Source organism: Salvelinus sp. IW2-2015, linkage group LG1 (assembly GCF_002910315.2).
Source record: "Salvelinus sp. IW2-2015 linkage group LG1, ASM291031v2, whole genome shotgun sequence".
Taxonomy (NCBI): domain Eukaryota; kingdom Metazoa; phylum Chordata; class Actinopteri; order Salmoniformes; family Salmonidae; genus Salvelinus; species Salvelinus sp. IW2-2015.
This window is the reverse complement of record NC_036838.1, coordinates 14,945,816-14,959,825: the sequence shown is the minus strand read 5'-3', so window position 1 is coordinate 14,959,825 and position 14,010 is coordinate 14,945,816. Positions and strand designations below refer to the sequence as shown.

General features: G+C 42.5%; 1 protein-coding gene across 2 annotated transcripts in view; it reads right to left on the bottom strand.

Annotated features, from left to right (window-relative positions):
• Positions 1-8,341: 8,341 nt before the first annotated feature.
• LOC111961637 (vesicle-associated membrane protein-associated protein B) overlaps positions 8,342-14,010 on the bottom strand; it is a 30,530-nt gene continuing 24,861 nt past the window's right edge. For both annotated transcript variants that reach the window (XM_070438676.1, XM_023984059.2), the window contains 3 exons: positions 13,242-13,322; positions 12,137-12,319; positions 8,342-11,572 (listed from right to left, as the gene is read on the bottom strand). In XM_070438676.1, coding sequence (XP_070294777.1) covers positions 11,417-11,572; positions 12,137-12,319; positions 13,242-13,322 — 420 coding nt within the window. In that variant the 3' untranslated portion in view covers positions 8,342-11,416. The remainder of the gene's footprint in view (positions 11,573-12,136; positions 12,320-13,241; positions 13,323-14,010) is intronic.

Sequence of the window (14,010 nt, the reverse complement as noted above, 5' to 3'; positions counted from 1 at the left end):
CTTGGAGCTTCTTTCTCTTTTTAAATATTTCCACTAGATGTGTTATATTGATTAACTATTGAGCTGCATGAGAAATCAAGTTTCAATCAATCAAGTTTATTTTATATAGCCCTTCGTACATCAGCTAATATCTCGAAGTGCTKTACAGAAACCMAGCCTAAAACCCCAARCAGCAAGCAATGCAGGTGTAGAAGCACGGYGGCTAGGAAAAACTSCCTAGAAAGGCCAAAACCTAGGAAGAAACCTAGAGAGGAACYAGGCTATGAGGGGTGGCCAGTCCTCTTCTGGCTGTGCCGGGTGGAGATTATAACAGAACATGGCCAAGATGTTCAAAATGTTCATAAATGACCAGCATGGTCAAATAATAATCAGGAATAAATGTCAGTTGGCTTTTCATAGCCGATCATTAAGAGTTGAAAACAGCAGGTCTGGGACAGGTAGCACGTCCGGTGGACAGGTCAGGGTCTGTCTCTTATACACATCTAGATGTGTATAAGAGACAGGTCCTAGGGCTCAGGTCCTCCGAGAGAGAGAAAGAAAGAGAGAAGGAGAGAATTAGAGAGAGCATACTTAAATTCACACAGGACACTGGATAAGACAGGAGAAGTACTTCAGATATAACCAACTGACCCTAGCCCCCCGACACATAAACTACTGCAGCATAAATACTGGAGGCTGAGACAGGAGGGGTCAGGAGACACTGTGGCCCCATCCGATGATACCCCCGGACAGGGCCAAACAGGAAGGATATAACCCCACCCACTTTGCCAAAGCACAGCCCCCGCACCACTAGAGGGATATCTTCAACCACCAACTTACAATCCTGAGACAAGGCCGAGAATAGCCCACAAAGATCTCCACCACRGCACAAACCAAGGGGGGGCGCCAACCCAGACAGGAAGATCACGTCAGTAACTCAACCCACTCAAGTGACGCACCCCTCCTAGGGACAGCATGAAAGAGCACCAGTAAGCCAGTGACTCAGCCCCTGTAATAGGGTTAGAGGCAGAGAATCCCAGTGGAGAGAGGGGAACCGGCCAGGCAGAGACAGCAAGGGCGGTTCGTTGCTCCAGAGCCTTTCCGTTCACCTTCACACTCCTGGGCCAGACTACACTCAATCATATGACCTACTGAAGAGATAAGTCTTCAGTCTTATATCATGATACATTAATGCCAAACTTTCAAAAGAAAAAAAGAGTTGGCTGTGAAATTAATAATTAGTCATAAATAATGATTGTGAAATGAATCATAATCATTATTAATCATGTTTAATGTTCATATCATATTAAATTATTAATCCTTAAGATAAAATAGCCACCTCAGTACTACAGTAAAGGTGGGATTCTTCCATTAAAGAAGCTTTCCAAACAATGGTCCAAGTTTGACTGCCCAGTTACTGGATAGGAGTGCTGCTATTTGAGAACTAACTGTCATATGGCTCACATATTAGGCATTGCTATGCATCTCCAACTTTTGGCGCATAACTCAGAGTAAAACACAGAGCAATATCTATTTTGATGCATTTGATTAGAATGCTCACAGTTAAGCCAGCCTATAACACAATGTACCCTCCTCAGCAGAAGTGGGAAATTGTGTAACTGCAGAGAGAATGAAGGACCATGTTGAGGATGAATTAAGACACTTCCTGTTTCCACAGGAAGCTGAACCTCAATACAGGGCATCCCCATAAGGTCACGATTGGTTGTTTGCAAGGACGGTTAGCTAGCTCAATCGCAGTCAACAGGTTATGTGAGGGCTGTTGGTAATGCTTGTCTATGAAAGAAAAGCCTTGTTCTCTGTGGGACCARGTTTTCACTGTGAAGAGTCAAATTCACATGGTCAGATGTAGGCTTGTGTTCATTGGGAGGGTCTGTTGAACAATCCCATGGGTGAATTTTGTTTCTAGCCTCAACCTTTCTGCGGTTGTCACTCAAAAGCACATAACAGGCTTCAAGTGAGGTCTACCCTTCAGCCATGTAGTGGGGGGAAGGGTACATTTATTAATTGTTAATTGGATTAAGGTTAGAGTTATGTCTAGGGTTGAAGCCCTAATCCTAGCTTCATGTCCACATTCCAGCTCAATGCTAAACCTAGCCTCAACCCTAACCCTAGCTTCATATCAACTCCAAGCTCATTCCTAACTCTAACCACGACCCTAACCTTAACCTTCGCTTCATCTCCACATCTTGGTTCAACCCTTCTGCCGATGTCACTCAAAATAACATTAACTCTAGGTCAGGCTTCAAGTTAGGCCTACCTTTCTGCCATGTAGTGGGGGGATGGGTACATTAATTAATTGTTAATTGGATTAAGGTTAGGGTTGAGGCCCTAWCCCTAACTTCATGTCCACTCCCAGCTCAACCCTAACCGTAACTATAGCTTCATGTCCACATCCCAGCTCAACCCGAAACCTAGTCTCTAGCTTCATGTCCACTCCCAGCTCAACCCAAAACCTAGCCCCAACCCTAGTTTCATATCAACTCCTGGCTCAACCCTTACCCTCACTTCATCTCAACATCTTGGCTTAACCCTAACCATAACACTAAATTCTTGTCCTAACTCCAAAATCAGAGCCAAGATGTGGAGGGTTCGGGTTATGGCTAGAGTTGAGCTTGGATGTGGACATGAAGCTAGGGTTATTTCTAGGGTTGAGTTTAGAGTTTGTATGTCTGTGAGTTTATATGTTTGTCGGTCTGTGTCTGCCTGCCTGTCTGTGGATGTCTTTCTGTCTGAGTTCATATGTCTGTCTGTCGAGAGATAGGACAGAGAAAGAGRCAGAAGAGAGAATAGAGAGAATGTCTGTGATTCCTTTCTCTATTGGCTCCCGAGCGGCGCAGCGGTCTAAGGCACTGCATCTCAGTGCTTGAGGCGTCACTACAGACACCCTGGTTCGATTCCAAACTGTATCACAACCGGCCGTGATTGGGAGTCCCATAGGGCGCGGCACACAATTGGCCCAGTGTTGTCTGGGTATGGCTGATATAGATCGCCATTGTAAATAARAATATGTTCTTAACTGACTTGCCTACAGTAGTTAAAAAGGTTAAATATATAAAACAAAAAATGCTTCCACATTGTGATGCTAATCTTCCCCCATTGAATGCAATGTATTCACTTAGGCATCAACCCTGTGACACTTACATTTTCCCATTGACTGCAATGTATTGACAACAGTGACATCTTTTCCTATTGACATWAGCAACAACACTGTGATACTCATCTTCCACCCATTGAATGCAATGTACTCACTTAGGCATCAACCCTGTGACACTCATCTTTTCTGAAAATGAACATTGACAGTCAGAGGCCGGGTGCTCTACAATCATCCTACTTCCAACTATTGACAGGGATAATTGACAGGCATTTATTATTTGTCAGTATGAATGAATGGAGGAAATTAGTGGGTCCTGCCTTGATGAATATATTAGCTATAGTCTTAAATTATTACTTGGAATAAACTGATAGTTAAAGCACTCATTGTCCGGGAATGACATGCTAGCTAGTATCTGCACCTGCTAGCTAGTATCTGCACCTGCTAGCTAGCAGCATATCTACTTGTTGTAACTAGTTTGCTAGGTAGCTATCTAGCTACATTACTAAGGTTTCTGCGTTCGAAATTGGGAGTAAATTTATAGCTTGCATTGATGGTATCATGTTTCTATAACTATATAGATTACAAAAAAAATCTTTACTTGACAGCATTTTAATCGGACAGAGATCTCTCTCGAGCTGTCACCAGCTGTCTACTAAGTTACCTTAGTTACGGATAACGTGATTAGCAGAGATGGATAGTACATAGTTTTTGATTGGTTCACAGTTTACTACTCTGCGATGTTTGCATGTCCAGCTAGCGAACATAAGTTTTTTTTTTTTTTACCTTTCAAGAATTGACATTGTCAACAAACGTAAATGTGTTCAGAAGAAATACATATACACAATATGCAAAAACCAGCTCCTTCCTCAACAGAGATCAATCATCTTGAAAACTAAAGCAGATAGCTTGCTACAGCCCACCGCCTATTAGACTGCCTGAATGAGAAAGACTATGCACTATAGAGAATGCACTATGTTCCTATTCATTTAACTATGGGTCAGACGAACTCTAAATAATTGTTTGCAAAAGTTCCTCTCCGAACTTAATGACCTGACGCTGAAAGTCTTCAAGACAACAAGTTGAAMTGTAAAATGTAGTCTCACTATTCGCCTCTATCCATAGGATTTATAGATACTGTGACGATTATCATTTTGGTTGGTAGTTGACCTGTCCATTTATATTATCGTTAAATCAGCATTGGAATAATAAAATAGGAAGACTGTAGCTGTTCTGTGAAAGAACGGACAAAAGATTGTAGCTGGCTCCGCTGGTGCAGAAAATATGCATATAAGGTACTTCCAAAGGCAACATACTGTTCTGATTAACTCCCGTCAGAATAGTGATGGTGGCTGCTAGCCCCATGAGGTAATCTTTCGGGGTTGAGCAAGTGTACTCCAGTCTTGGATTGAGAATCTAACGAAAAACCGAGAGAGGGAGGGATAGAGAAAAGATGACTGGCATTTATCAGAAAACGAATGTGCAGGATCTGTCATTAAATGGACTCTAAAGCCTCCTAAATCCATGTTCCACCACTGGGCCAATAACAACAAATGGATCCACCCTGGTTGTGTACGGGTTTGGCTGGGTGGAGGGTGGTGATGTTTGAGGAAGGGCAGGAGGGGGGGGGAACGAACGCTTTTCCATCAATCTGTTTGCGGTTTCTGTTGCACGTCATAAAAACTGAGCGGCAGGCAAGGGCAAATTACGGGCCAACCTGTTTGCAATCAAGTCAGTGGCTCGTTAAAGGCATCATTAAACATAAATTATTTTAAAAAAACATTATTTTTTTTAACAGATCCCCATTTGGTGAAACAGCGGCGCCCCGAATGCTTCCAGGTACATGTGTCATTGTGTCCAATGTTGGCTGCAGAGTTTGTTGAGCGGCCTGTTCGTTGAGAGGTTGGTTTAGGATGAAAGCTTAGCAAAACCAGAACTCCATTGTGATGCCATTGTAACTGTCAAACTGATGCGCAATGCCATCTAAAAATGTGTTCAGACATTCAATTATCTGGAGAGCTTCACCAACTGTGGGAAAGTTTGGATTCTGAAGTGGGGTCTCAGATAAGTCTCATACTTTCTGCATTACTACAGGAAAAGAATGCTCCTTAAAATAAGTGGAAAAAAGACAAGCAAAACAATGCTGAGAGGTTTTCTTTCAGCGAAACAGGGTTTCCAAACCTCAACCATTTCAGTGGGTTTGTCTTACTAATGCCCTCGTAAGAGAATACTTCATCCCGTCTTTTGATTGTAGACTACTGAGAAAAATGTGCAMCAAGGGCCAACATACTGAAATTGTTTTTGGAGCATCTCACCTCATATTCATTATGGTTGGCAGCCTTTAATCCTCTATATGCAGCAGAGCCCATACATTAACCCTTACAACAAAGCCAAAGTAGTGAAAAGCTTTACGTCACTGTTTGCACCAATGACTTCCATAGGCTTCCTCTCTCACTCTATAGGCTTCCTCTCTCACACTTTCAAGCTCTGTTAAGAAAATCCAATTATTTTTGTGCGTATATGAGCTACAGCTGTCCCATAAAAATAACATCAGCTGTATGTTASCTTCTCTGGCTCGGAGAATGCATTGCTATTATAAAATGTAAACTCCTTTCCTCTTTGAAACAAATGAAGAAAGTGCAGTGTTCGACCACAGAGCTGCTGCACTTGGCGTACTCTACTCGTCTCATTGGTTGCCAGGAGCAGGGTCCTGTATATCATGACCTAATGTTCATCTGGAAAAATGGAGAAATCCTCAGCAAGTTACTCTCAACAAATCTATTAGGTCCCACTAGTCAACAGCCAGTACTGTTGTCTCCGATTGAGAAACAAGATCAACCTTTGTGGATTGAAGGACCCCCAAAATAGCAATCTATTGTGAGGGCTCTGTTGCTGTTAACGTTACTGGACAAATCTTCAGCACAAAGAACTTAACATGGTCTTTACTTGACCATATTTACAGGTTGAAATGGGTTGTATGTATGCAATCGGTTTCTTCGTCAGGCAAAATATTTCTGCTTTGAGGGCCGTTCAAAATGTTCAGGGTTAAGCTTACAGGTCTGCAAGGAAAACCAAATAAAAGCTGAACATATGCTAGTTTATTTGTTGCTCAAGCTGTTGGAAGGAGGATTATTTTCCCCATGAGCTTGAGCAAAAGTTAAACAATAGTCYGTTCTTTGCCAACACTAATTATGGCATACAGTTAACACCAAGAAACGTATTTGATGGGGATTAAGTGTRCTTGATGCAGAGTTGAATGCAGTGTACTTGGACAGTAATGTTTTATATGTTTTCCAACTTAGAAACACAGCCATACATCCRTTTTATAGCACACACCTCAATGAGTACCAGATTAATTGAAATACAGTGGTGGGAGAGACAGTGAGTCAGTTTACATGCACATGAATCATTTGATATTATACCGATGATGGCAATAGTCATGTAAACACTAGTCTGATTTTCTTAATYGGTGAGGTCAAAATCAAAGTAAGAATAACACCTGGTTTTCTGAGCAATCTTTTGAATTATTAAGACATGTAAATGGCTTAATCGGAGTTCCAGCGKTGCATTTGATCTGTGCATGTGCCAGTACCGGTAGCGTAAGCCTCCTTATGGGCGAGCGAAGTGAGTTTTGAAACATTTTAAGTATGCATCTTAGAAATAGTTTTCGCATACAAACTTTACATGTCCAAACTCAGAATCATATAGGCTTCGCAAAAAAAACATAAGTAGAAAGTTTAATTTAATTGCCGATTTTAAGCTATTATTTCATCAGGTAGCCAGATTTCAGATGTATCCATATAAACAGGATTATTAGTRAATTGGTTGTTCTTGCAAAGCATGTAAACATTTTAAACAAMCTTATCATAAATCTGACTATYCATGTAATCTTACGCAGTGTTGTTGGAGAAGTCACAACCCTCGAGGGGGAGGATAACCATTAAACTGGAGAACAAGTGGATACAGTCCTGATCTGCAACACACCTCATTGTCTCATCCTACAGAGGATACATTTTCTTGGAGGACAGTTACATCTATATAACCTTAATCTTTCTTGTTTGAATATAAATAAATATAAATTGAGTCAGCTAGCTACCTAGAGTTTTGCTTATGGGKTTCGACATTAGCACAACCTAATTTAGGATTGAGATAATTCAGGCCTAAAAGGCAATTTAGCCATAGACGGGCACTTTCTGGGACCCACTCCGTCAGTCTGCAGGCATTCAAATAGCCATGCTGTACACTGCAACGTACCCAATCAAGGGCCAAAACTCAAACACAGAACATCTGTGGTTTACCTGTGGTTACGGTGGGTAAAAACCGTCTGTAGTGTTTCATCCACCAGACTAGCATAAGGTCTGTGAGGACAATTATTGGAAACCATCMATTTCCTCCTAAATCGCTATGACAAGTATTCTGGTGTAAATTCCTCCTTTAAGTGTATATAAACATTTCAATGGAAAATTGTCACGTCAACCCACAGTGTCAATGCTAAGGGGTATTTCCGATTCCCGCTTTCAGGTGCATCGCATGCGGTCGATTGTCATTATCACAGTTGAGAACATTCCTTTGTGATTTTTCTTGGAAATTACACAATTCCCAAGCTGAATCGAAACACTTAAATAAGGGGTAATTTCCACAACGGTGTCTCCAGATGTACCTAGGCTCCACCAACTTAAACTCCACAGTTGCTACGGACTCCAGGTGCACCTCAGAGGTCGTCCTGAGAGCACACTTCACTGAACTCATGCTTAACTACCGGAACCTCAAGTGCTGACAGAAAGTTTGCAGGGTGTTAAAGATACAATATAATATGAATAAAATGACTTCTTATTCAACACTACACTTTAAAGGCCAAGTGGTCATTAATTACCAGAAGGAAACCTTATTTTCAAAGTAAAAAATAAATGAACYGCAGCCAAATGAAGCAAAAATGAACAAGCTCACTAATGTAGCCATAGATATCATTGGTGATGTATTGGCTGTGAGGGGAATGCTAATTTCAGATGCTGACATTTCCCCCTCTCAAATATTTAAGAAGTTATTTGACTGGGAAAGTGGTGTCTTCCAACTGTCCTCCTTCGGACACAGTGATGAGCTTGACACCAAACACCAGAAACATTTGAACTTTGACAACCTAATGTGTTAGCTAGATGAAACCTGTCAACAGGGCTGTATTGTACTCATCTTTCTCAGTCAGATGGAGTATGGGCCGGACGGCTCGTTGAACAAAGTGGAAATAATTTCACACAATTTGGTAGAGGGTTTATTCATTGAATTTATTAAGATGCTACATAGTCCAACAAGGTTGGTTTTTATACACCATAGACTACTTGACTAGGAATATGCATTTTTCTTAGATATTTATATACATACAAAACAGTTGCCTGACTGTTTACATCGATCACGGTGATGGTCAGATACTCCAGGACAGGTCAATTGTAGTGTTTCCACAACTCCTGGGATGGTAGCTCAGCTCTAGCCTGGCTAACGCTTGATCCACGTGACTATACAGCGAGCTGTGACTCACGGTCAGGAAGACTTAGCTCAGGCCTGTGCTGCCCTCGCCCTAAGCAGCAAGTTATCCTTCACTCCGCTCACACGTAGACAGATACAGTAGGTTACACTCTCGCTTTCCTCAACTCTATACCTCCATCTGCAAGTTATCCATTCTTTAATCCATAATAGGCAACAGTGAGATGAAATAAATTGAGTGTATGACATGAATCCTGTTAAGGACAAAACGTTTAAATAGTAAAGAATGGTCCCTTCAGGATATAGCTTTTGTGTGCTTTCATTTTTTTTTTTGTGTGAGTTAAATGCAGTGAGTTGGCTAACTAACAAAACAGTTACATTGATAGATACAGGGAAAAAGCATTCTTGAGAATATAGTGCATTCAAATTAACATAACTTCAGTGTAGTGATGGGTATAACAGTTCAATGAGAAACAAATAAACAAGCATCAAAACCTATTGATGATGACTGTAGTGGGGCTGATGAAGACAATGACCATGTAGTTGGATAAGTGTTCTTTAAGAGTTAAGTGGACTGTCACAGCACGGTGAACAGACAGCATAAACCATTCAAATGATGACTCACATACATTTGCCTGACAAGATCAACAAATGTATGGCTTGGAGAAGGAAAAAACCTGACAAAACAAAAAAGCAGGAACAGACCTATTTCCCTGACATACGACACAGGCCTAAATCTGACAGCAGTATTGCACATTACTTTTGGGTTAGACCTCACCAAAACTCATTCACTTCTACATGCACCGTTTCTCCCGTTTCGTCACTTCCTTCCTGCCATAGAATAACTTACCAATAGCGGTCACAAGGCAAAAGGCTTACATCCAGTAACCCAGTCCCAACCGACCCGGAGTTCATTTAGCTGCGTTATTTTTTAAATAATGCCTCAATCCCTACAAAAAAAAAACAATTTTCAAATCATAAAAACACTACAAAAAAAACAATAATAATAATAATAATCTGAAGATTGAGTTGTGCAAACCTATAGCTGAAAAGAAACATCACAATGATAAAAGCAATTCAATTAAATAAAAAATGTCCCAAAAATGTAATACTCTTTTATGGACGCATGCAATCAAGAATCTACTGCCAACCTGGGTATTTGAAATCAAAGGGGAGGGGTAATGTTCTCACTTGAACAAACATAAGGGGGAGGCGGCGGGGGTTTGCTGTATCGATTAAGGGTATTCCCCAATCGCCGGTCTATACAAAGCCTCTGTTTGGAGGAGTCAGTTTGGTTGACAATAGCCCTGTGCGTATTGGTTTACAAGGATCCCCATTAGCTTTTGCCAAAGCAGCAGCTATTCTTCTTTGCCAGAAGCCGAGGGCATACTCAGTGTAAAGAATCAATAGTAACCCTCTAGTAAAGTGATGCAAGGTGYGCAGCACTCTTTTTGGCTCACCTCCTGTAGAAAATGATTGACAGAGATGCTTCAGAAATAGGTGGGGTTACCTACTTTCTGAAGCATCTCTGTCAATCATTTTCTACAGGAGGTGAGCCAAAAAGAGTGCTGCGCACCTTGCATCACTTTACTAGAGGGTTACTATCGATTCTTTACACAGAGTATGCCCACGGCCTCTTGGAAAAATAAACAATATGTGAAAACGACATTCACACAACGCAAACTGACTCAACTGCACCCACCGGTGTTTAGAAAATCATTTGCTTTGAATTACTATCAATAGCTAGGTTTCCATCCAATTGGCGACAGATAATCATGCAAATATTCTAAAATCGGCATTAAAAAAAATGATGCACATTTTCCCACCAGAGATGTGTTTCCATCAAATTGACAGATAAAAGGCTGTGCGTGATGACATAGGGCACATAAAAATAACTTTTGCAGTTAAATTCCCCATGTACCGAATATACTGTACATATACATATTTTTTWATAGGTTTCCATCGCATTTTCAAATCTACTGATGGTTTTGTCACAAAAACTGTTGCGTTACATAGCCTAGYGAATGTGCCCACTCTGGTCTTGGCACGTGCAGTCTAGCCAAAATCTTGCAGATACAGTGTGAGTATAGCTTACTACATGATGAGATTATTATGGACAAAAGAGCAAGATTCTTTTTGTCATACGGCAGCCAAGCATCGATGATCATGTCACCAGAATAAGACCCCCTCTATTTATTGGAAAGGAGCATCAAGCTCATCACCGTGCACTTTCACCACCCTGTGAAGTTCATCATAACTTATTTCATCTGTAGCCTAATAAACTGAATGCTTTCCCGAGTCATAGTCGGAGGACCACATACTAGATCATCGCGTGACTCCAAGTTTACTTCGAAATGATGGTTATTATATCAATATTTGTGCATAAAGGCATTTCCACCACCTTTTCACTGACACAAAAAGATCCCACCTTGTCTAGTGTATTTTGGTTTGTCGACATTTGGAAAGTTTACCGACACATTTGCTGTTTCCATCCGGCTTGTCGTGACATTTATCCAACGTACTTTACTTGCATAAAAAAAGTTGGATGGAAACCTGGTTAATGATCTGCATTTTTCTTCCTCCTTCTCGTCATCTTGTATTGGTGGTGCAAGTATTTGGGAGGAAGGCCAGAATGATTATGTAATGATCAGTTGCTTTTTTAACTCTCGTTGGTTTGTTCATAACATGATGGATTTTTTTTGTATCTCCTTTTTTTATTAGTACATAAATGAACGATTTCAAAACTACCCCATTGATATGGCATTTCTGAATACCAAAAATCCCAAATCCGTCGTTTGTTTCAATCCCCCGAAAGCATGCGGTTGGCCGTCTCTCGCTTGCCACTCGCTCTTACAAGACCAACTTGCCGATGATGACYCCGACCACGAAGAAGAGCACGATGAGGGCCACCGTGCGCAGGCTCAGCCCCTCCTCTTTCACCATGGAGTGGGAGGAGTGCTGGGAGGACATCACGTTGCTCTTCCTCATCCGCAGGCCATCGTCTTCCTGGAAGGGGGGGGACAGAGAGAGAGGAGAAAGAGATAGGAAGAGAGTGAGGGGGAGAGAGGGACAGATATGGGGAGGGGGGGTAGAGGTAGATATGGAGAAAGAGAAAAAATATAGAAAGAGAGAAAGAGGGTGGGGAATGACCATCATTATTATCCTCATCCTAAATCGTCACCAAAGCCCCTTTGGACTCCGCCAAGCGCCAGCTTTTAACACACTTCATTTCCCAACAGCGGGTGGGGGGGGCTCTGTTAGTTTAATCTGGGCCCTGGGGCGGGAGCTGCCAAGAGCCATTCCGCCTCTGGCACTACTTAAAAGGGGAGGTGGCGGGCGCCGGGAAGTGGGCTGGTTCTGAGTCAGACTCGTCGCCTTTCCTCTTTAAAGAGGCAATCTGGGATTGATTCATACATTTTTTACTCTTAAATTATTGATACATAGCCATTGATTGAGTCATTGCATCCATATCCCTGTCAGTGAATTTGATAGTGGTTACTTATCCAGCCCCATCCCAAATGGCACCCTTTTCCCTACAAAGGGGGGCATTTGGGACGCAGAATAACTTACCCTGATCTGTTTATTCTCTTCCCGTAGCCGCTGTGCCTCCATCTGCAACCTCTTACACTCCTCCATGATCTTCTTCACCTCGCCATCGTCCAGGGTGGAGCTCATGGACTTCATGGACAGTGTGGATGACTCCGACTTGAGCAGGTTGGACGACATCATCTTGTTGGCGTCCAAGTCATGGTGCTGTGGGTGGAGGGGTAGGAGGGTTTAAGTTTATTTGAACATCTCAGTACATATGCAGAAACATACTTAAAATGTGATGTCATACAATTGGGAATCAATATGGAGAAGGTGAATGTTACAAACTGCATTTGTTAACTTCTTCAGCTGCAGGCCCGGCTGGTAGTGATTGCAGTCATGACGTACACACGCACACAGGGAGGCAGGTGCGCACAGAGGGATCACGCACGCACGGGCGCCCGCCCACACACACACACACACACACCCAATCCTACGCTGTGCAATCCCCCAATCCACCCGGGGAGCTTCCAAAAACAGATACATGGCTGGGAGCAGCAACGTTGTGCCACATAGTTTGGAGTGAAAATGGAAACCAGCTTTTGTATCTCGCTGTTCATAATTCACCAACCAAARAAAACAGCCCAAGCACATTTTCCCCTTCATTTTGTTTATGGGGATTATATTTTCTGMTCATCCCGGGAGGAAATTATCTCCTAAGAGCCGAGTGTGGTTTGCTGAGTAATCAGAACAATAATAAACTGTGTGTGACAAGTGAGAGTGGCCCAGGGAACTATGGCTGGGGCTTGGCAAGGGGAGCTCTGCCTCTTCTCCACGGCACATTGTCCCGATGACAGGCCGACAGGGATTTTCTCCACTCGACTAAATCACCAGTTGTACAGGCGTGTAATGGCTGAGATGGAGAGAAAAATAAGTGTGTGTGAGAGGCGGAAGAGGAAAGAGAGGATGACAGAAGGAGATGAGAACAGAGAGGAGCACTTGAAAGAGGKAAGGAGAAAAGAGGGGGAAGCAATAAAGAGAAAGACCGAGGTAGGGAGATAGGTAGACAAAGAGAGACAAGTGCATATAGAAAAACTGCAAGAGAGAAGAAGACGGAGAGGGCGAGGTGAGAGACTATGGAACCCACCGTTTTCTCATTCTCTGCTGGAAGCTCAAAGACACACCTCAGCTTGGAGTCCATCAGCTCCTCTGGCTTTGCCTCCTTCCACTGCAGACAGACATGGTGGAGAGAGACAGAGATAAAATGGGGGTTAGAGTAGGGAGAGGTACAGCTGGGCCTGAGGTCGTGCCTGAAAAAGCATCTCCCCGTCTACACCAACTGCCATATCCACGGGCCACAAAGAAGAGAAACATGGAGGGAAAGAGAGACCACAGCCAAGACTTGTCAGCAACGGCAAGGGAAACCACACTGGACAGTGGTTTACCGGCAGTGAGATGTGTTTCCCATTGTCCTCCTCCACTTGTGTGAAGTGTTTATCTAACCTTTCTGTTCTGTCACAATCAAGAGGGCTTGGCAAAAGCGTCGGCTTGATTTCAGGCTCGGCGGTGTCTAGTTTCTCACCATTCCTATGTGTGTTCCTGTGTGTGTTTCTTAATCGCAATATGAAACCAAATTCTCAAGAGTCCTGTCACTGAGCCCACAAGAGATTGATTAGGCCTACTACTGCATGCAAACGAGACTGAAAGACAAACAGACAGATATTGTGTGAGAGAACAAGACCACACACAAAGCGGTGACAGTGGATATTGCATGCACTGTTTGTATGGTTTCTAGCTAGTTCTGGCCAAATTAAACTAGTTCAGACAGGACAAACCGTTTGGTAAGGGAGAGGAATGGTTAAAATTTTAAAAAAATCGCACTTAAAAGGGAATGTTTCCAGGCTGTGGGCCTAGGG